We start from the raw sequence: 22971 nt of genomic DNA, 5'->3' as shown, positions 1-22971 counted from the left end.
CACAGCCCTCTCTCAGCTGATTCTACTTTGCGAAGTGTTCCCACTGTCCACCTTGGCTTCCATTGCTATGTCCCAAAGCTCTAAAACAAATTTAAAAAGACATCAGGTGCTCAACCATATTACAATCAAGCCTGAAAACTTCATTTTTCCCCTCAAAGGATCTCAAAATACCTTACGTATAGGAGGGAAATCGCTTCATTCACTACTGGTGAGTACCCTGCTGACACTTATTATGCCATTAGTTACATATAAATAAAAGAACCATGTCCATAGACATTACATGGCATTCCAATATTCAGTTGAAAATGCCGTATATTATATGTTGGTTAAATTCTTGTTTTAATGTGTTTTGCGCGACGCAGAACAGTGCTGAACTTGGTGGAGAACTTGACTGCAGAGTAACAGAGGTCTCCTACATCTGAGGGACCCATTTTTAAAGTGGGGTAAAAAAGTGAGTTAAAGAAAAACGAGGTTTCTGCAGCACAAGGTCTTGTCAAACCAGTAGGTGGCGCCCTTCCCTCTGGACCAGAATTTACAAACCAAGAACCTGTACAGTGACCTGAGACTGTGTTGTAGGAGTTGCAGACCTGCAGCACCCCTGTCAGACTAAAGTCCAGATCTGGTTATCAAAGATCCCCATGGCTCTTATTAACCGCAGTGTCCTGTCTCAATTCCACCCTGAGCTTGCACTTGGACTACCAAGAGTTTCTCCTTAATTCAACTGGTGAAGCAATTTCCTACTTTTCTGCTGGGACTGTGCTGGTATAATAACAAGGGTAAATTATCCAGTGGATGCTGCACTTCCCCACAAGAAATTTCAAGGAATACTAATTATTATAATAAGAACATAATCCAAGAGGCACAGCCTTAGGAATGTGGGATTACTACAATATCCTTACCATTAAATAATTATTTGATGTGTGTGCTTATAATCCATTCTTCAGCAGTCACAAAGGGCCTCAAACCTCCCTCCACTGAGCTGAGGATGGATTTGATAAGTCACTAAGCAGGCCATGCTGATTTTTGAAGTGTTTTTAAAGATTTCAATTATTCAAAATATTTACACCTCTTTAAATATTTTGAAGTGTTCTTAAAATGTTTACCTGACAGTGGTGATTTTATTTAAAACATTAACCTTAGTTACTATACAGATTCCTGATACGCAATTCATGTTAAAAAGCTAATGTTGTCTTGGGCTATGTAAAACACTGCTGTCCAATTTGTTTAATACATTATACCCCTTAATAGTCTGGTGGGACATGTATTCTTGGAGGTGTGATAGATGTTAATCACATTTTTCAAAGGTTCTAGTTATAAATGTTAACCATAATATTCTGTATTTTGAAAATATAAAAGATGTCCTTTGCTTATAGATTTAGCAAATTTAATGTTTGCAGAGAAATTAAATATTTGTTAAAACATCTAAATAAGAAAGCTCTCCCTATCATCTGTTTTTTTATTTTCACTAGAATCCAATATAAATCCAATAGAGATTAGGCATTTTTAGTTTAAGTGTTGTGTCAAGAAAGCACACAAACTTCCATGGCCTGTGCTCCATTAAGACCATGCTTTTCAGTTTGACTTGGACTGCGATCAGAAATCAGTGTAATATTAGGTAATCCTTTAGCAGTGACCTTTATTAACACTGGATATAAATACATCTGCAGTAAATTAACACCTCATAGACATTACTTGTCTGCGCTGTAAAATCATAATCTAAGATTACCAAATTTAACTAATTAACTATTTTCGATGAAATACATCAGACATACATTAAAAGAATATCATTCATATCTTTTATATCATGCTTTTTTCTGTGAACGCCATTATTCTGGTTTACAGCATGCAAGAATACATCCATCAGATGACTGGGCACTTCCTGTGTTTTCTCACGGAGAGTTCAGCCTTCATGTGTGGTAAAATCGACAGTCGTAGGACTGTTTTGATCTTTATGAGAAGGCTTTATTGTATGTATGTGCCTTGTGTGCTAAAGGGAATGCAGAATAATTGAATGAAAAAACTAAACACAACTAAAAATCTTCTGTGCTTGAATTTTCCACTCTTTAAAAACTAGCTTGAATTTACAAAGCAACTGACATCACCAATATTGTACATTTTAAATTCAGACGAATTCTGTAATGATATTGTAGAAGAGAAAAAAAAGATTTCAGGAAATGAGGGAGAAATGAATCATTACGACAAATTTGGTAGTTTTTAAATATTGTTTTCTTCTTTGAGTTTGCTGAGCTTTGGAAGGGTTTGGCACCTTGAGGTTACCCTCCATTGCTCCTGTACCATTCTGCTTCTGGACAGTTTGTTGGCGATGTCACGTCTCTGTATTGCACGGTTTCTTCATCGCCAGCCTGCTCTGGGCGCCTCCTGCCGTGCAGACTGTGTACGAATGAAGCTGCGCCCAACCTTCCTGGATTAACACGACCGCACAACAGAGATGATCAGGAACATGAGGCTGAGGATGGCCAGAGCTGAGAACATGAAGAGAAGCCCAGCAAAGACAGAATTGCTCAAGGGCAGGACGACTAGCCGGGCTTCAGCAGGGACCATGTTTGAGAGAATCAGCATGTAGCCCATAGACCAGGCTATATTGCTATTGTTTACCTGCGAGGAAAGAAAGAACACAAATTCAGGGTAATGGTACGATCGAGCAAAACAAAAGACATTTCTCAAAAAACCAATCCGTTGGAAGTATTTAAATAGCCCAATGCTGGAGAATGCGACTGTTTTTGGACAGACAGTGGACATATACCTGTGTGCTAGGAATAAAGTTAACAGTTACAGCTCAGAATGTTGTGCTCTCAAAAAACATGTGATGGAATGACCAATGATGGAAAGCGATATTAGTCAGCAGTTCCTAACCTGTGGGCTGTGAGGCAACTACAGCAGATCCATGGAAAGGATGTCTGTGACATGGAATGAAATTTAAGACCTATAATAAAGATTCCAGTCTTGCGTATTGACATTTTATTATCATCTAATTAAGTCACTTTCTGTGGTAGTTAAACCATAGGCAGGGTCCACATAAAACACACCTACTGTAGGACACATGTCATTCTGTTACTCTAAAAGATAAAAGATATAAAGAAAAGGACAACAGTGTGTATGTATGCCTCCATGTGCTGCTATGATGAGAGTAGTGCCTGAGTAATGCAGTTAGTCTAACATGCTTGCAGCGACACAGCAATATATTAGTTTAGTAAATTGTTGATTGTTGAAAGAACGGGTCTTGGCAATGTCACTCAAAGGAGTGGGAGGAGTCTGCCCACACGTTCTCTCTCCCGTGTGCAGGAACGAGGTTAGTAGCTGCAAGAAAAGGCATGGAAAACACACCACTGGCCATTCCAAATCAGGTGGGGATAAAAATAATTCTAAAAATTAAATAAATAAATTCTGAATTAAAAAACAAAATGTCCAAATGTCAGTGTTCTCCACTATTGTCATTTCTGTTTCAAGAGCAGAGATGTAAATGGTAAAAATTGTGTAAATGACTAGAACAATGTATATCCAAATGCAACCTTTTTCAGCAGAGTGTAAAATACTTTAGATTTTTTTTATGCCGAATATTTTAAACTACAGATTTTTCCTTACACCACTTACCTCTTTTTGAAATCTGATCTGCTCCCAGGTATGCAAATTAAATTTATATCCATACACCAGCAGATTGTAGATGTAGTTCGCAGAGAAACAGTAAGACCGTAGGTATGACTCCTTCACACTTGAGTAATTTGATTGGAGCTGCAAACAGATATGAAAATAAATGCTCACTGTTTTACACTAGTACTTTGTGTGGAAGATGCTTGCTTGGGTAGTGCAGCTGAAGAACTCCTACACATAAAACACTCATGACAAACATTATACAAAGCTCCAGAACTGAAGTTGCATTTAAGTTCAGGAAGTGTTGGAGTTCATATGTATTCACATGTAATTAATTATTGTACATAATGATGTGTATATACTGTATGTTTGTTGTTATTATTATGAATTACTTTTATATTTACTGATATATAATTAGCAATGACAGGATTTATTATATATATATTTCCAATAATTTAACCATGCTTTGATTCTATCAGACTCATAACAGGTTGGACTGCTAATGTGCAAGTTTCCTTTTTCCCATTATGCTAAGATATGCACAACACGTCATAATGTGTAACATCTCTAATAAACCCTTCTTCTTAGAAGTAGTTGCTTCAAAATAAACTCAGTGTACCGCTCTCTGTGTATTTAAAAAGGACAAAAGAAAATGCAGTTCTTGTTTTGTAGACGTGTCAATTGTGGCAAATGAGAACTGCACAGATAATTACATATATCACAGAGAAATCAATGTCACTTTTTTAAAAGTGGCTTTCTAATTTTTCTTTGCAAATCTTTCAGCTGTACAAAGATAAAAGTATGGAAGCCCATTTCCGCCAGGGAGTTAAAAAAAAAACACGTCCGTTTCCGCCAGGGAATTAAAAAAAACCTCTATGGTATCTCGCAATTGCGAGTTGATATCTCACAATTGCGAGTTGATATCTCACATTCCATTGCCTGTCCTTTCATTGTAACGGATTCGGGTTCTAGGGCTTGTGCCCTCGCCGCTCCCAGTCTAGTTGGTCCCTCACTGCATGGGCTCGAACCCGGGTCTTGCCACCAAGCAACTACAAAGGCAACACATTTTAATTAATGTGCTTAGTGAAACCAGGTATTGACTAGAATACCTCTTTAATGTAATGTGGGAAATCAGTGGTTCAAAATTCTTGGACAATTGCTCTTATACAATTAGGGTGTGAGCTGATGACTGAAAAAAGGACTCACGTCTTTCCACTTCCTTGAACAGAAGGACCATGTGGTTGAATTGAAGTCTTCAAGAGAAAAAGAACCTTTTAATTTTAAAGCTCCAGTTGTGTAATAGAACCCAGCATATGCCTGAAACAACACCCAGAATTTCTTGGTCACAATAAACTTCGTATACAATTTGTGTCAAGATGTATCGTTAAGCTTAACACATTTAAAATATAACGTATACATTATTTGTGCTGTATTACTGCATTATATTTGCTAGCTAACCTAAATTCTTTGTTAAATATGATGAACCAAAAGGTATTTTAAACATAACAGAAATTTAAATATATATTTTTACATTGCTGTTGAGTGTTTGAAAACCTACCACAAACATTCCAGTAAGAGCCGGCTGGTAGACCCCGTTGAAAGAGCAATGCTCCTCCCCCTCACAAGAGGAGAGATTGAATATAGAGAGCACTGTTTCTCTACACAGAGCTGGGTCTCCTGTTCCAACGAAGGTGACATGTTTCTTGGGATTGTAATTGACTGGCTTCTTTGCTGCTGTACACTGACTTCCAAAGATATATTCTTCAGGGATTACAGCACTGTAGTCTTGAGGGTAACAGGGGTTTTCTGAGGTGCCAGAAGACATCTGGGGAAGAGAACATAGACATCCTTGCAACAAGGATCGTTTGCATGTCTGACAAGACAATGGCAATCATCCCCATTCCAGATTTTTTTACATTGTGGTTTAAAAGACCCTCATGTATCATCTACTGTGGCTTTGAAAAGTATTCAAACCCTTACAGGCTTTCACGTGTCGAAAAGTTCGTGTGGGGATCTATGTCAGCATACTGTACTATACAAAGTAAATTTCGTGTGATCTTCTCTATTCGCATGCAGGTTCCGACGTCACCCCTCTCCACTTCGCACCACCTGAGTGGCCTCTCTGCCTCTCCTCTCTCCCAGCTCTTGTTCTCCTGTGCTATTTAATCTTTGCTTTCTGCCCTGTCTTTCTCACACCCGAAGAAGGCTCCACAGCCGAAACGTTGTGTTTTCGCTCTTCTCTTTTCAGCAGGGAATAATCCTATTACTTGTTCCTTTACTGTACTGTACGTTGACTGCAAAGGAGCAAGTCAGGTTTAATTGCTTAATGAAACATACTGTAGAAATGCAACATTTAAGCTGTTGAGCGTTTCTTTAGGTTTTTAGAATTAACCTTCTGTTACAGCCATGAGTTTAGATTACTCTTTTGAAAGTTCTATGCTAAACAGACAAATGCAATAATTTAGTCTAAGATTTCCTGATTTCAGATTGCCCACTTCTGCCAACAAAATCCTAGTAAATTCATGGCATAAATGATGAATTTCCACAAACTGGTTAGAAGTTACCAAATGGGTAAGATGGGTCATAAAGCCCATCTTACTGTACGTTCTTAAAAAGGACATTTATGTGAATATTTCTAGAACACTTTTTTGGGGGTGTACTACCTCTTAAACTACTGAAATACAAAACTATTTCTGGGTGGATTCCATTCATGTATTCTTTTTCAAATTACAGAGAGAATATGGACATTATGTAGACAGACATAACACATTTATTATTGCAATACATCTTGCTCATAATGACTGTGCCTGAGGTTGTATGTCATATAATTTTGTAGCTCCAAACCTCCAAACTCCGAACCTCATACAATAATTAAAAAATATTTTCTCAAACCACTTCATCAAATTCACTTTGCATTATTTACTGTTTACGCTTCCTTCCAAATTTAGAGAAGAACAATTCCTTTCATTTCAGAAGTTCAGTAAAAAACAACCCTGGATTGGCTGAAGCTTAGAAAACGGATGGATGGTTGGGTGGAATAAACATAAATATTCCACTGATAAACGGTGTTACAAGTGTATTTCGCTGAGTGATATTTCCAGGGAAAATAATGTGCCTTTATTAGACAAAAACAGGATGAGACGGCCAAATACTGTACATCAATTCATAGCGATTGTGAAGGTCAATAATTTAATCCCTTAATGTATTTTCGGTCTTATTTTGTGAAGCCAGTGTTTTGTTAATGCACAAAGCGGCGACTTCATGATAGATCATAGATCAAATAGAATCACAATTCCCATCCATTAGGTATTAAAAGCCTTCCAGGGAAGTAAACACTGACAGTTGGTAATTAGATATTCCTGGGATGAATATGGAGCTCTTAAAAAAGCTTCACACTCCACATGACACATATGGAAAACATAGAAGTGTGGATTCATAACAATACATCATCTCCTGTGTCACACACAATACATTGTAATGATGGTGTGCAATTGGGAACATTTGTATTTTTTATCTGTGATATAGATTCACAAAGCTTTAATATGACCATACTGTATATGCAGTGAAAATAATCCAGCCTAACATTCAAAAGGCTTTAGAATATACAGGATGGGCATCATGATGAGCAGAATAAAGTCTTACAAACGAAGAGGCTCTGCAATGGATTGGTAATTGTACCACATTAGGCAGCCAACAGCAGCAGAGGATCATTTGAGCAAATGAAAAAGAGAATTCAGAGTTGAGGATGGCAGACAAGAGGGTTAAAAATCTGCTTGAATGTTAGCAGACAGAAACGGGCAATGGTGGCGTGAAGAATTACAGGTAAAAAAGAATACTAGCTATAGTCTGCTGTGTACATTAAATTGTACACTCGCAGATAAGAAACTTATCCAGATATCTTTTAAAAGAATATACCTGTACCAGAGCTGCTAGGACTTGCCTCTCTGCTTCATTCCTTCCGTAGCACGTGTAACTGTGAGTGTACACACTGTACTCGTAGCCGTAGAGTGTGACTCTCCTGAATCTGTCGCTGCTGTCAGGTTCTTCTGGGCTGAAAGCTATCTGGGTAGAAGCCCCACCTAAGTCCAGAGACCCAATGGTCTTCGCTCCATGAGGGCGCACCCATGCATTCCAAATGTTTTTCTGCAAGATAAGAAGAGGTGAAGCCTGTGAACAGAAGTGCCAATTTACACAGAGCTTGTGATGAACAGCGAACAAACACTGATGCAATGAAAAGCAAGCCACAGACGCTAAACGGCAGCTCCCTTGCCCAGGTGTCATTTTGAGCTTCCTTTGACTGTTGTTGGTAAAAGGAGGATGAACTCATGATCTCACTTTGCTCCAAGTAAAGCACCACGGGTGTCCATACATCTCCCAGACACTTACTAATATGAGTCTATAAATACAAGGGCTGTGTAAGGCTGTAGTCTGACAGATCAGCATTTTTACTGAGACACTTTACTGTAGTGATTCTGTTCAACGTGATACATATGAGTACATTATTTTATTATTGCATGGTAAATGATTATTTCATTCTCAGCAACATAATAAAGAAAATAGAGAAATGATGCATTTGTTGACTTTGCCTGTGCTATTCTAGAAAAAATGAAAAAGGCTTTACTGGAGACAGCAGTATATCTACAATCGCTTGTTTCTATCTTTTCCATTAATCCCAGAGATTGTTTTCGTACATCTAGTCCCTTATATTTTCTAAATATGATATTCACAAAATTGTATCACATGTTTTGGATGGCAACTAAGACATTTCCACAGGAAAAATTAATAATAGTAACTTGCATTTATTCATCCACTTTCAGTAATTGTTTAGTCCATCGTGGTGAGTTCTTAACCTGGTGGACAATAGGCATCCAGGACAGAACATCAGCTTAGTGCCAGGCACAAACACAGATGTGCCAGTTGAGGGTAAGTTGAGATACTCCATGTAACACAAAAAGCATGTGTTTGGGCTCTGGCACCAGCACACATACAGTATGCACAGGAGGAACTCCTCTCAAGTTTACAAACATGCAACTAAGAGGGTGTCAGGCTGGGACTTCAGGACAATAACGCAGTAATGTCCAACACGACATTGTATAACGCTAATTGTTTGTATGTAAAGTAAAATAAAATTATAGCACGTGTCTTTTCATTGTTGACAAAGACAACTATTTTAGTATTTGGGCATTTGTTTAAGGAAAACGTTTTGCATGTGGCACCGTTCACCTGATAACATTGACATTCTTACCTAAATACAGCCAGAGTGGCAAGTTTCAACGCACCTCCAGGAAATTATCCATTAGATAGTTGGCAGTAATCCATCCGTAGAGCCCCTCCTCTTCCCCGGAGATGACAGAAGCATTCTGGAAGTTGAATGGGAGCCTCTGGAGGTACCTTTCCATTTCGGACATGATTGCATTGGCAGCAGTTGCATTCTTCGACCTAGTTATTTCAATCAGGAACATTTTGGTAAATTGCAGTTGGTTTAATCTCTTCTTAGCTGAGAATCAGCAAGACATACAGTACAGACTTCTGAAACAAATGCAACACTACAGTCCCCGTCTTGTGCAGTGTTGCTGGTGACTCGATTCATTAACCCTGCCAAACTCAGATGCGAAAACTGCAGGTTGTGGACCTACGAAACGCTTACATAGAAGCAGCCATCTTGATGTCCCATAGTGACACATACTGTTCCTTTAAAACCTTAGTGATCTTAGCAATAGAACTAGGCTTTCGAAGTTCTTCAGCTAATAACACTTGACATGATGAAGCTCAGTCTTCAAATAATCCGTATTCAAATCATACTGTATATGGCAGCTGGATCTTGTACAAGGTAGACTAAGCACTTGATGAATGTGATATATGATTCTGGAACCACATTGCTTATTTTGCATAGAATAAAAAAGTTTAAGAAAGGGTTAGAACACATATGAATGTTTCAAGGTTTGATATTAGGTTGCAAGTACGTAAATGGCTGAAAGTTTTGCAAGGCTGTTTTTTCATTTGTCTGATCTGTATAAACCTTCTTAAAGGCTCAGAAACAAGTCACAAGGCGTTATGTATAGTAATTATGTACAAATTATATGATGCTTACTGTAGGTTACCTTAGTAATCTCATCCCAGCGGTTGCCCCCAGAAAGATGGGTGTGGTGTTATGCTGGGAAGGTGGTATTTTTTGCTGCGTTTTGTTCATGCAGTCTTCCATTGAACTCCAAGACCTGTGGTCCTGTTCTGCATTAAGACCCAAACTCGATATCCCGGGACCTGAGAAGCATGAGTGCCATCTTCAGCAGTGAAGGCGGAATGCGTCTCCAGTAATGCGATCTGGAGTGCATATTCAGCAAATACTATACCTTGAAGCTTCAGAAAGCATCAGCCAGGTTTATATCTATTATTGTTGACATGTTCCTTAAGTATAGCAAATGATTAGGTTTGGAAACTTACACTCCAAGAACATGATAGTTTGGGAAAGAACAAAGATGGCTGTCTGTCTTCTTTAAACCTTTTTCTAACCACTGGATTATTGTGTTTTCTTTTACCATTTGGTCCTTCATCACAGAGCTACAGCAGAGCTTGGAGAAATTCTCTGCATTGCTCACTGCTGTCATGTCCCTCAGACGCTATACTGCATTTCTCCTGGGAACACCGAAGTGTTTTGTAATGACAGGCCATGACTTCTCAACCATTGCTAACATGAAGGAATCATTCATTGCAGATTTCGAACACTACTCAGAATACCTACATGTAAACATAGTAGAACATTACAGTGTATTTCTGCAAACTGAAATATTTTTCTCAATGGATTCCATTCTGTAATACTGAGACAGAAGTCAGCAAATACAGAATATATTGTAGAAGGACATTAACTGTATCTGCACTGCAGTTATAGGGATCTACAGGGACTAGTGGTTTTTAGTATTGATCTTTCTAATTTCTTCCATTGATTATGGATTTGTTAAACGTTTCTCTTGAAGAAATCAGTTTAATTATTAATGTAAACCCTGCTTCATACCAATAGAATACATGTGTTGAACATTGTTCCTTAAATTTTTAATTTGACTTCTTGAAATGTTTTGCATTGAATTTTTATAAAGTCTAAAAGTTTGAAAATGCATGGTATTTATTGTTGACTAATCTTGTACAGGCATAGATGTCACATTAGGTTACACATGGTACAATATACTGTATATACACATGGTCTATGTATATATTGGTCTGTCACAATCAACCTTTCCCTCCGTCTAGGAGTTTATACAATATCTTTTATCAAAGTTTTTTATATTTTCTTAATTTTTGAATTGTTAGAGAAGCTGCGTTAATACCTAAGTTGTGAAGTACGCAGTGCATTTTTTTTCCTGTTCACAATTCTTCACGTACTGTATAAACAGTAAACTCTTACCGTCAATATTGCAAATCATAATCTGTTTGACAACTCCGGTATTGTTCTCCTTTTCAGCAGGCCACTTATAAACATACACTGTTGTCCGTGAGGATCCAGCATCAAGGACAATTCCATACTGTGAGGACAGAAGGAAAACAATCATTTATTTAACTTTATGTGCTGTTTCCTGGCTATACACTGGTAAAGACCAATTAAAATACAGGAATCCTCTTTGTGTGTGTGATGGTTTTCCATAACATCTAGTGTTCACCTGATGCAAATATACTGTACTACCATGTCCTGTATGAGGTAGGTAGGGTTTAAATTTTAATTTAATTCAGACATAAATCACAATGTCCTTTTTTCTAAGGATTCCTCACTAATACCTAGTGAATCCTCAACATGTGTAGGCTACTGGCATGATGGTTGACAAAGCAAATACTAATTCTTCCACACATTTTACATAGGCCGTTTCTAATACACTTAAGTGGACACTTAAGATAAGTTAGTCCAACAATACTTCCTTTAAATAGTAGATTTATCTTTAAATGGTAGAGATGTTAAAGCCATCCCTCTGTAGATATCCCAAACACAATTAACCTGCTGTATACCTACCTACTGTACCTACAGTACGTACCTATTTGTCTATTGTAACTCATTGGCAGCCTAATATCACTAACATATTGTAATATGCTCACGGGTTGGGTGGGATCCCACAGGGCTCCTAAGTGCATCACTTCGGCACTGAAAGGTCCTTCTCCCCTTACAAAGAGGAAACATGCTCACTTGACTTATGGGTGTGCATGTTGCAATAGTCATTTTAGAGCTGCTTTGCGTTTTTAAGCTCATTTGTAGTCTGTTTGTCACAGTGCTGCACATCAGCTATGGTTTGCTCTTCATTTCCTGTGCTTATTGGTTTTAATGGTTTTAAGGGATTTTGGAAATGGAAAGGAAATGGAATTTTCTTCATTTTTAAAGACCACTACATGAGTTATAATTAGTCTCCAAGGCCCTCACATTTAGAGTAAGTGTTCTAGGCCAGTCAGTCTCCTTAATGGCTTTTGTGTTAAGTCCTCGTAAAAAACTCAGTGTAAAGAGGGCTCTCCTACTCTTAGAGCGAAGGCTGTAGCCCGAAGTGGAAGAAGGCTGTGTAATAGATTCCAGAGACGTCAGCAGACGGAAAGAAAGAAGGAGAGATGTACAGTAAATCACATTAAAGAAAGGCTGCGGTTTCGGTGCTGTGAGTGAGCTTGACAAGTGATGGCAGAGGGATACAGTGTCTGTGAAGGGATGGCTGAGTGGAGGGGAGACAGGTCAGGCTGCGGATCCACGAGGGGAAACGAGAACAGGTGAAAACGGAGAAAGAAGCTGCTTCAGAGCTGTGTGTTGAGGAGAAGCTGTGGCGTGAAGCAAAAGCCAGAGAGAAAAGTGTGAGGTGAAAGAGGGAACCAAGCAAGAGCAGGGTCAGAAATTCACATGTCAGGGACAGAGGAGAGAAGCAATGAGGTGGGAAATTGTGTGAAAATCATCTGAATGTTTAAGGATGAGGACATAGTGGATTGAAGCAGTGAAAGTATGTATACTCTACACATGTGTGTGTTTTTGTTCAGTGTATAATCACACCTATGCCTTTTCTAAAACTCTTTTCCTTGTAACTACATTTGCACTACCCCTATTTCAAATTTGACCAAATTTAAAATATTCTGCATTTGAAGTCAGCATCCTGAAAACAAGCATTTGTTCTTCATACGGAATCTATTGGAATGACAATCACTAATCCTGTGCCTCATGTTACAACCTTGCCTCCCATAAAATCATATTTTTTACATAAAAATTCATAAAATGCCACTCTTTTGTCATCTCACTTCCAAGTCCAGGTGTTTTTATGGTTTCAGTGTGCAAAGCAATGCCCAGCACATTGTTACTGAACTACCATGTTGGAATTGCTTTATTTTCCAGTTGGCTGCATCATACTTAATTGAAGTCGAATACTGAAATTGAACAATTTAATATGAGACCATGCTATTAATACCTTAGAGTCTTACCTTATCTCCTGGTGACAAGTAGTGAGTTTTATGAATCTGGATAATGGCCACTGTGACGATGATGGTCAGGCTTGTCAAAAGGAAAAGAAGAGCAAGAGCAGCAGCCAGCTTGGAAGCCATTTCCTGTGTCAGAAATGACCAGGAGCACTGAAAGCACAAGAAGGGCAAAAGCTTTTCACTGCTGCTCTCTGAAGGGCGACCAAAACAAAAATACCCATTCTCGTGATAAAAGCTTAAAGGAAGATGGATTTCACAGTCATGCGCTGGAATTCGTACTACATTCTTTTTATTAAACCCATTTGCGGGTTTTTCTAACGCATTCTATGTGTTATGTGTTTCTAACCCATCTTTTTTCCAACACAGTGATACAGTTACGGTTGTGACGGTTTTCCACTAGGAGAAGGTACAAAAGCGACAATTTCGCGAAGTATATCCCATGACCGCCGTGTTTCCTTCACACACCTTAGCTAACTAATTTGAATACATGGTGAAAAAATGAAAAACATGAGCAGACACTTGTGTTTGAACTCCAGGGAGGATCTTGTTTGCAGTAAAAATAGAATACAATGTGTCAGCAATAAAGTATACCTCAGCTTACCTCAGCAAATACAATAATTACAGATATCGTTCTCTCCGATTCACTTCTCCTCCAAAAACGGCAAACGTTTACCACAGTCAGATGAGACGAGGTACATTTTGCTGAATGCTATCATTTTGGGAGGGGGTTACAGTTCACAAACAACGGAATTGTAAATATGCATCTTTATTTAGAAAAAGGACTTTCTAAATGCTGTTTACGAAGTTCATTTTGCCACTCTGTAGCTTATGTTTCTACTTCAGCTATTTTTAAAGTGCAATTCTGGTTGTAAACCAGTGAGTGTATGCATATACATTAAATGTAAATGCATATGTAAAAAGGTATCTACATTTTTACTTCCAATAATGTCTTAAAATATCTTTATAGCTTCACAAAAACATGTGAAGAACTCATTGCATTGTGTAGGTTCTTAATATTTGTTTAAAAGTTTGTCTCCCCTTACAACACCATCTAAATTGCTATTTTCTCACAACTAAGATTGATATTTTTATATACTTCACTTAAAATTGACAGATATCAGATCAAACAAGGTTAAAGACAATTCCTGGTACCTATCATCTACTGTGCTGTCATAGCAGATGAGACTCAACGGGAGAGACCTAGACACATATCTGCAATGAGGTGGAACAGCCAGGATATCTGAAAGACCTCACAAATCAGATTTATAATCAGCTTCTGCATGTCTTCACATACAGTACAAGCCTCCTCATAATTGTCTACTCTCTTTTTCACATTTTAACGCACTTAGAATTTTACATAAACAGTTTTACTCATTTGACCATTTTTGTTGCTAAATGAAACCTCTGTTTCTTAAAATCAACATGAATTTATTTCTCAGTTGTTTAATTCTAATCAGAGACTTCTTCAATTTAGGAGACTTCCTTTCTGTCGGTCAACAATGTGTTATTTAATAAGTACATTTTAGTGAGATCACTACTTCCTAAGTACTTTAGAATGTGTCAACATTTGGTTGCTATTAGGCCTTACATGGCTCAATGCCTTACTCAAATGCATCATTTACTTTTTCGATTAAGTTAGCATATTCAAACTGTTAGTATGTCAGTTTTTATAGATTTTATTTTGATGGATTTGTTCCATAATTTTTCCCCCCTAATAAGCAAGAACCACTGGTTACTTATGCTGGTATGATAGACATATCTAAAGATTTTTCAAATATTATCTGTTTTTAGAAACCGCCTTTCTTTCAGGTAGAAAATGGATGTAAAATGGCAGGCAGCATTGTTTGCACTAAGTTTTATTTCTTGATTGTTTCATAGTCATTTTAGCTTTTCATTACAGCTTCTTAAAAAGCGAATAGCAATACAAGGCAGTGTGAAACTTTTTTTGCAAGAACACTACTGCGATCTTTCAGAAAAGAGAAAAATTTCTACTCCTCTTCCCCAGGGGGTTATGGCAGAGATGCATTTGTTTAGAGTGCCACAGATTGGCACACATTTCTACAGTACCTGTATGCATTGCTTTTGTGCATCTCTCTTGGTGTTCTAAACATTAAAACAATTAGCTGCAAAAAAACAGTGATGGAGCCTGATCATACAATGTAGAGTATAACATAAAATAAACCAACATCCCTCCGGGTTCCAGTCGGGATTCTGGTAAGGCACAGGGAATTGTAATCTTTTAGAAATGCTTGAAAGAGTCTGCCTCTGGACAAGGCTGTGATGGAAGGCATTGGGGACCCTCTTTAAGTTTAAAGGAAACCATATACAACCAGCACAGCTGTGTTTGTATCTCCGCCAGAAGTAGACAAAGATAGTTTGCCTCCATCACATTACTCTGCATCACCAGCAGTGAGGATTTAATGCAGATAAAACATTTATTTAATTTTGGAAACAGGTTCCCTGTTCATACTGAAAATATAAAATACAATATTTAATAAGACATTCAAATAACCATTGATATGACAATATAATTAAATAATAACACTATTTTGACCCATATATTGATTTGACTTTTTATGCCAAAGTAAAAAAAATCTATTCCTGAAGTCTCCAGCAGATTATATAGTTTAAAATGCAAAATACTAAAATGGAAATGACATTAAAACATTTCAATTTTTTTTTTCAGTTATTGAACCAATTACCTTCAGGTATTAAAAGGGTTCATGCAACTTGTGCTTTTCAGCTGCTTAAATAAAAAGTTTATACGTGCAGAGAATATGAACACATTTTCTTTTCCTTTTTCTTATATTGTTAGTAATCACACAGCATTTTGGATCAAAAATAAAATTATTTCGTTTTCTTTAAATTGTGTTATTTCCATTAACCCCACTGAAGTAATTTAGGTGAAGATATGCCTAATGACAAAGTAAGATTTACTGCATAGATAGTTGGTAATACAATGCCCTAAATGTAACATAATTATTCAGTTACTTCACAGAGAAATTAGGATTAGCAAATCACGTCTACAAGAAAGGAACCTTAAGCACCATATAGTTTAAAACACGCATTATGCATAATGCTACAGAAATAAAATGTCTTATATCCCGAAATGTAGTTGTATACAGTACATTCCTAATGGTCCACTTACCTTTCTGTAAGGTCCTTCTTAAAATCCTTCTTAAAATCACATTACTTTCCTTTGCTAAATATAGGTTCTCAGTGATTTACATGGGCTGGCTGCCTCTGCTCAGCAGACCGTGGTTTACAAGGATGATTCTGTGCTTTAGATCAGTGCTCTATATGCATTTGGGCCACTCCCAGATTCTCAGTGCTACCTTCAGAACATGCACAAGTTTTATGATTGGTGAAGAACCATGACTGCAGCTTTATCTACAAGTCATCACTCATCACACATAAGTCCCTTTTAATTCCACAAACTGACCTTCCTACAACACAGAGCCTTACTATAGCAAGGCATGATCTGTCTTTGTCTTTAAATGGGATTCACTCATTCTGCAAAAAGTGTATATTAAAAATTCACACGATCTCTCAAAATTCCTCAGGAACAGGATAGGACTGTTAAAATGTTTAGATTTACAAAAGAAGAAATTGTGTTCTAGGACAGCTTTTTTAAATAATGAGGAAATCTAGACTTTTTACATCTTGAAATTTTTAAATGGTGTAACCATCTGATTCATACATTATACATAAAAGTATTGATTATATATTTTATAGAGGGCAGTACACAGTGGTCAGCATTGCTGCCTCGAGGTGCTGGGGCACTGGGTTCAATTCTGGACTTGGAGCGCTGTCTGTGTGAAGTTTGTATGTTCATCTGGGTTTTCTTTGGCTGCTCCAGTTTCCTCCCACAGCACAAAGACATGCTCGTGGGTTAAGTGGCCTCTGGGAAAACTGACCCTGAAGTGAGTGCGTGTGTGTTTGTGTCTGTGTCTGTGTGTGCCAGGGGATGAACTGGCGTCTCGTCCAGGGTGTATCCTGTCTGGGATAGGCTCTGGTACTGCCTCAGCTTGTGTGATGTAACAGAAACCTTAGGATGCAGCCTGTTGTCTGGGAGGAACTAAAGGTGTTGAGTCACCAATGTGTATCAACCTGTAAAATATAAGTGACATAAAAAGGAATACAACTAAAATTCAACTTAACTAATAATTCATTCGATGGAGCATATAAAAAAGAAAATTTTACTGAACTGAAAAAGACTAAAGGTATCCCTTAATCAACTTTAATGGTAGCTTCATTACTGGAACGTGAAGCTGAAACAAATGGATGTGCCAGATGCATTCAGATAGAAAGGAAATTGTGAGAAATAAACTGACTTACTCTCCTAATTCATCAAACACTGAAGTGTAACTTATTTTTAGCAACTGGTTATATGATTTGATATCCATTTGTCTGAAAGACCCAGAAAGAGAACTCTTCTTAATTAGATTTGAAAACTGAGACATAAAGGCTATCCAAGCCTTTAGAAACTCCCGTTAGAATTTTCTCACTAAATATTAATGTGATTTACCACTTGTTTTATTCCAATACAAGCATCACACTTTTGTATTTGAGCATTTTCTCTTTTTTTATCACAAATTATAGACATTCAAATGCAAGTCAAAAACTGTAAGCCTGATTTTTAACCCATACTGTACTTGTTTAAACCCCCTGGCTGCTTTGTGTTCAACTGAAAATCATAACTTGCGTGAGAAGAGTCCTCTTATACAGTAAATACAAATTGAAGCATAACATTAATGTGACATAAACATAGTATGTGGAAAAATCATCCTTAATCAGAAATTCCATGATGCACAAGGTGCTTATTTGTTTGCAAGTAAATTAAAGTAATTAATAATTTAAACCAATTTAAATCACACCAGTCTATCATTACATCTTTCTCAGTCAACAGAATGTTATTCTCCTCTACCTAGTGTAGACAGAACACACCTAATACAAGTGTCTCTGCCATTAGATAACCCTATGCTCTATGTTGTTTTAGCTCTAAAGAGAGCTTACGTTGAGAAGAGGGTCATAATGGGAAGGCTGTTCATAGAGAAAAGAAAATAAAGCAAACCAGCAACCAGAGTTTTTTTAAATAAAGCTGACAATTGTACAAAAACACCTGTTTATATCAAGCCTTTAACTGATAATTCTGGTGGTGCAGTCAAGGAATATAATTGTTTTCTCCGTTCTGAAGGCTCCACGGCCGAAACGTTGTTTTTTTCTGCTCTTTTCAGCATGGAATAAACCTATTACTTGTTCCTTTGCAACATTTTGAGGATGTTATTACGCAGATGTGATTCGTAAGTCAAGGCGGCTGCATGTCAAGAACTAGCGGACAGCGACGTCTAGAGCTCAGGAGCTCAGTTTGGTATCCTAGACCTAGGCAAACACGAGTCAAGTCGCTGGTTTGCTGTACAGGTTCCTGAACTGTACGGTGTGGTGCATGTGTACATGTACTGTATACAGGACCGAGCACTTTTAAAAAAAAAACTTTTTAATCTAACATCAAATAACACAAAGGAGAAAATGTATCCCCCAAAAAAGGATAAAGGAGAAAAAACAAAACAAAGCGCAGAACAGTACGCTGCCAGAGGTAATTAAATCAGGACCCAAGTCAAAATTTTGACATACATCAATTGTGTTTTTTGCCTTGTTATTTTTCGAGGTTTTAATGGAGTTCAAGTCATATTACTTTTCCCTCTCGCAGGCGTTACAGAAGGGAGTAGCGCTAAACCCTCGTGTTCTGTGGATGTGATCATCTATACATAACAGCGCTAACAGATTAATTGTTAATTAATGCACGGAGCGGCCGGAGAAGCCCCTCGCTGACGTCACCGCGCAGCGGCTTCACGCACGGCGCGCCTGCGCAGAAGGGAGCGGCTCCGCGGGCGGAAGGCCGTATCTGAGCGGAGCGGAAGTGCGGTGGTCCTTTCTGTCTGGGTTGCCAACATGGTGAGTGCATGCGGCCACTCGCGGGGTGGAAAACCTAGAATATTCGTCGGGATGTTTTTCGCATGTGAAGGTGTAAAAGCCTAGGATCGTTTTCTGAAGGTGCCGTAAGGGAAATGCAGTGGAAAGACGTCGATATTGTGGATTGTTGCGCTGAAATGTGTGGAAGAATCTTCTGGGGGTTGTTAGCGTGGTGAGACCAGCCATTAGATGGAGGCCTGCAGTGAACTCTGCCCGGCCTTTTCGGAGGAAAAAGCCGCTTAATTGTGTGTTTAATTACGTGTACAGTTGATTTTTTGCACCAATGTAGTTTTTTTTTTGTCTTTTGTTTCTGTTGTAACTGCTGTGTGGACGCTGTTGGAGAATTAGTTTTGTGCTTTTTAAGACTCGCTTAAATATATATTATCTAGTAACTTCTTATAAGAGATGTTACGGCATTCGGAAGTGCTTTGTTGAAATAATTCAGTTTATTCTGGTCTTTATCCGTTACGATTACCCAGTCTCATTGTTTTTGGCTTTCAGTAGCGTATGGTAATATTTTGAATAACATCCTAAATGCTGTCAATGTTGTGCCAACATAAATCGTGTAAACGTCTAAATTGTAGTTATTTGTGCAACATTCTTTCAAGGAAAACTTGATCAAATCTTGAGAGAGTGATCTCTTAAATTGTAGTAATATTTTCGTATCGCACGACAAACCACATGACTTAACTGCTTGATCCCGAAGCGCTTTGAAGCCTCATCTCATTGCTGCAGCCTGAGCACCGTATGTCTCTGAGGCGCCCTTGAATCCAGGGTCTGCAAGGTTTACGAAGCTTCTCTTATGTTCCAGTTAAACCATTGTAAATCCTGAAAACGGATTGATTTTACCTCCTGCCTCAGCTCAATTTACGAAGTTTAGATCTCCTTCTTACTGCTCTTCAGTTGTGACACAAGCCTTCTGTCCGGGAGAGCTGCTGCTTCAAATCCGTCTGGGTTTTCCCTCTTCTGCCAGAGCATAGTTCACTTTTGTAGCCTTTTCAATTCTTGTTTGTGCCCCCACACATGCCGGACAAGTCATTTAGGTGTATTTGCATGTAGGCTCCTCCTTCTTAAAGACAGTATTATGTGTAAAATCATTTTATAAAGAACTGTACAGTTATAGAAGTGGCAGGCATTCCAGTTGTGGTTCTTTGCAATTTTCACAGCTAGAACACTTGTACGTTCTAGTTCTGCTGTGGTTTTTGTGTCAAACAGGTTGTTTTAGGGGTGAGTTGAGGTCCGCTGGTCCTGTTTGTTTCCCAGCTCTCAGATGTGCCCAGGGCTGTGCTGCTGGGGGCCTGACAGTATGTGCACTGTGTTCTGTTGCAGGTGTTCAAGCGCTTTGTTGAGATTGGCAGGGTGGCCTATGTGTCCTTTGGCCCCCATGCAGGCAAACTGGTGGCCATCATTGATGTCATTGACCAGAACAGGGTAAGAGATCAGCTTTAAGTTCTTAATCTCGTTCATGACAGTGCTGTTTGATGTCCTTCTCCCATACTTGATATTAAGAAGGTTTAACGTGTTTAAATGGTTCAATGGCCTGTGACTGGAGTTCCATTTTGTTATTGTTTTTTGCTGCTAATCAAGTCCAGGTTGTTGTTTAATTTGTATTGGGTCAGGATGCATGTGCCCCAGAACCCTTTTTTGAAATGATTTAAAGAATATAAATGCTTTACTTGCAGCCATTCGGTTTCACCTCTGTTTCCGTGTGTCTTGTAGGCGCTGGTGGATGGGCCGTGCACCGGTGTGAAAAGACAGGCTATGCCCTTCAAGTGCATGCAGCTCACCGATTTTGTCATCAAAGTCCCACACAGGTACATTTTTCAGAAAACCCTCTCGTTTGTTTTGGGGTATTTAGACGGTGGTACAAGAGCCTGTCGAACCTTGGTGTCAAAAGACCTTTCTGATGAAAAGGCCGGCAATTTGACGCAACATAAAGAATCAGAAACATAACAGAATAATTGAGAATATCAATATCCACGGTTCGTAATCTATTGAAGAAACAGTAATACAGAACCATTGATGATTTTCCATAAAGATGTTTTAGCTGTCCCATAACTTTGTTAATGAACATGCAGGTAATTGCCACACAGGAGGTATTTAATACTGCCGGTTAACTTCGTGGACTTGTATACTAAAGAGTGTATTAGTATGGCTTGAGTAATTTAACTCTTTCCTTTTCACAGTGCTCGTCAGAAATTTGTGAGACGTGCCTGGGAGAAGGCTCAGGTTAACGAGAAGTGGGTCGAGACCAGCTGGGCGAAGAAAATTGAAGCCAGGCAAAAGGTGTGTATCTTTGTCATTCGTGCCTTGATGTACGGTTACAGCTTACAGGTTTAAGTTTAAAGTTTTGGGAGAGAGAGGCCGTATTCAGGAAGGGAGTATGGTCTACCAGCCCTTCTCTGTGCTGTTTGAATGACATGAGCAAACTGTTCGGCTGATTGAAGTGCTTGGTTTAGTTCTTAAACAGCTTGCATCCTGTGCCACAGAGCCTTGTCATTGCAAAATAAATATTACGACCCAGAGAATTATACAGCTGAAATGCAGTGAAATGTTAGAAATCAATGAGTTGGATAGCTTCTCCTCGTGCAGTGGGCATAGCTGAATGTGTAGCGTGAAGCAGAAGGCTATTCTTGTCAGTGGATTTGTTTTATGGTTGCTGCTCTGCTTTATTTACAGAGGGCCAAAATGTCCGACTTTGACCGCTACAAGGTGATGAAGGCCAAGAGAATGGTATGTTGGTTTTGAAAAAATTTAAAGGTGTTTCTCTCATAGGCTCAGGTGACAGGTGTGCCTTTTTTCTTTGCCGTCAATGTCACTTTAATAACATTTCTGTGAAGGAAATGAAGGGAACTTTATTTAGTGAAGGGAAGTTTTTTTTCTTAAAGATTTTTGTGGTACACAAGCTTTGATTTTTTTATTAATCGAATCAAAACAATATTATAGACAAAACATAGTCAGCTTTTTAGGAACACGTTACCTTTTTCTAAACAGCCGAATGAGGACTTTTAAGCTGAAATGTCCCCCCAAAACCTTGAGTAAAGCCAAAAGGCTTTTCAGTCATTTGTACCTTGCAATTCAAAATTGCTCTAAAAACGTTTAAAGCAAATGCTACTAAAAACAATGAATAACGTCACTTTTTTAGGTCCTTGAAATGACCCCAGTCTAATTTATATCCTTGCCTAAGACATTCCTGGCATCCATTTCATAGCGTGATCGGATCAGATCGTGGGAATGTTTCTGTGCTTTTTGGAAAGGCTTCTTTATTTCATAAACTGCTTTAAAAGTACCAGTAAGTTGCATGCAGTATTTTTTCCAAGATTTAGTGAACAAAGCTTATTAAAATGCCTCTCATAAATTGAGTACAGCTCAAAGGTGAATTGTTATTAAGGCATTGAGTTTCATTAAGACAGTGGGCATGGTTTAACAAAGAATTGAGATTTCAACCATATCAAAATAAACATTTGGAAATATTTTATGTTGGAATGGTTTGTAAACCGAACGTGAATCTTGCATTAGTAAAACATCTGCTCATTTGCTCAAGTTCTAAACGTTTGCTCTTGTGTTTTTACAGAGGAACAAAATCATCAAGCACGAGGTGAAGAAGCTCCAAAAAGCAGCACAGAAAAAAGCATAATTTTTTAAGATTTAAAATAAAATTGCTGTCTTAAACTGAAGCGTGGTTTGCTTTTGTTTTCTAGATATTTTTTTTATTTTAAACTTTACATACATAAGTTATACGGTTGAGGTAAGGGGGTGTTCTTTTCCAAGTTGGTTTAAAAGTCTGATTTTAACCTCAGAGTTGTCCGTAGGCTGAGAGTTTTGTCATTACACCTTTAATGTGGGGTTCCATATATGGATGGAACATGAGGCTTGTTGATAACACTCCCTTTCTCTGACCATGGATAATTTTTAAAATATCTCATTCTTGGGACAACAGGCTATACAGCTCAAGTCAGTTTATCATGC

At 38.2% G+C, this 22971-nt stretch overlaps 2 protein-coding genes across 5 annotated transcripts; one reads left to right on the top strand and one right to left on the bottom strand.

Annotated features, from left to right (window-relative positions):
- Positions 1-1616: 1616 nt before the first annotated feature.
- Positions 1617-16290, bottom strand: entpd3 (ectonucleoside triphosphate diphosphohydrolase 3). 4 transcript variants are annotated; one of them, XM_088602251.1, is made up of 10 exons: positions 16178-16290; positions 13033-13179; positions 11006-11123; positions 9711-9870; positions 8889-9048; positions 7525-7752; positions 5168-5434; positions 4816-4926; positions 3613-3750; positions 1617-2616 (listed from the first exon to the last, which is right to left on the bottom strand). In XM_088602251.1, exons 2-10 carry the CDS (start codon positions 13150-13152, stop codon positions 2428-2430), a joined length of 1491 nt encoding a protein of 496 aa, XP_088458377.1. In that variant the 5' UTR covers positions 13153-13179; positions 16178-16290; the 3' UTR covers positions 1617-2427. The 4 variants fall into 4 exon arrangements, with proteins under 4 accessions (XP_088458377.1, XP_088458378.1, XP_088458376.1 ...); XM_088602252.1 differs by lacking the exon at positions 16178-16290 and having other exon boundaries at positions 7531-7752; positions 13033-14630; XM_088602250.1 differs by lacking the exon at positions 16178-16290 and having other exon boundaries at positions 13033-14629.
- Positions 16291-18960: 2670 nt separating this feature from the next.
- rpl14 (ribosomal protein L14) lies at positions 18961-22679 on the top strand. The gene is made up of 6 exons (XM_088602249.1): positions 18961-18984; positions 20332-20433; positions 20722-20816; positions 21189-21288; positions 21682-21735; positions 22577-22679. The coding sequence occupies exons 1-6, from the start codon at positions 18982-18984 to the stop codon at positions 22637-22639; spliced, it is 417 nt and encodes a 138-aa protein (XP_088458375.1). The 5' UTR covers positions 18961-18981; the 3' UTR covers positions 22640-22679.
- Positions 22680-22971: the final 292 nt, after the last annotated feature.

This window comes from Lepisosteus platostomus, chromosome 12, assembly GCF_059453375.1.
Source record: "Lepisosteus platostomus isolate fLepPlt1 chromosome 12, fLepPlt1.hap1, whole genome shotgun sequence".
Taxonomy (NCBI): Eukaryota; Metazoa; Chordata; class Actinopteri; order Semionotiformes; family Lepisosteidae; genus Lepisosteus; species Lepisosteus platostomus.
This window is presented reverse-complemented; position numbering and strand designations above follow the sequence as displayed.

Bases quoted from the DNA above. Each gene is read 5' to 3' on its own strand.
- rpl14 (XM_088602249.1), top strand. The intron at 21,289-21,681 runs GTGTGTATCTTT...CTTTATTTACAG, and splicing joins AAATTGAAGCCAGGCAAAAG to AGGGCCAAAATGTCCGACTT. The intron at 21,736-22,576 runs GTATGTTGGTTT...GTGTTTTTACAG, and splicing joins TGATGAAGGCCAAGAGAATG to AGGAACAAAATCATCAAGCA.
- entpd3 (XM_088602251.1), bottom strand. From the start codon at position 13,152: ATGGCTTCCAAGCTGGCTGCTGCTCTTGCTCTTCTTTTCCTTTTGACA. The intron at 9,871-11,005 runs GTAAGAGTTTAC...CATGCTTCTCAG, and splicing joins TATGATTTGCAATATTGACG to GTCCCGGGATATCGAGTTTG. The intron at 5,435-7,524 runs GTATATTCTTTT...TCTCTTCCCCAG, and splicing joins TCCTAGCAGCTCTGGTACAG to ATGTCTTCTGGCACCTCAGA.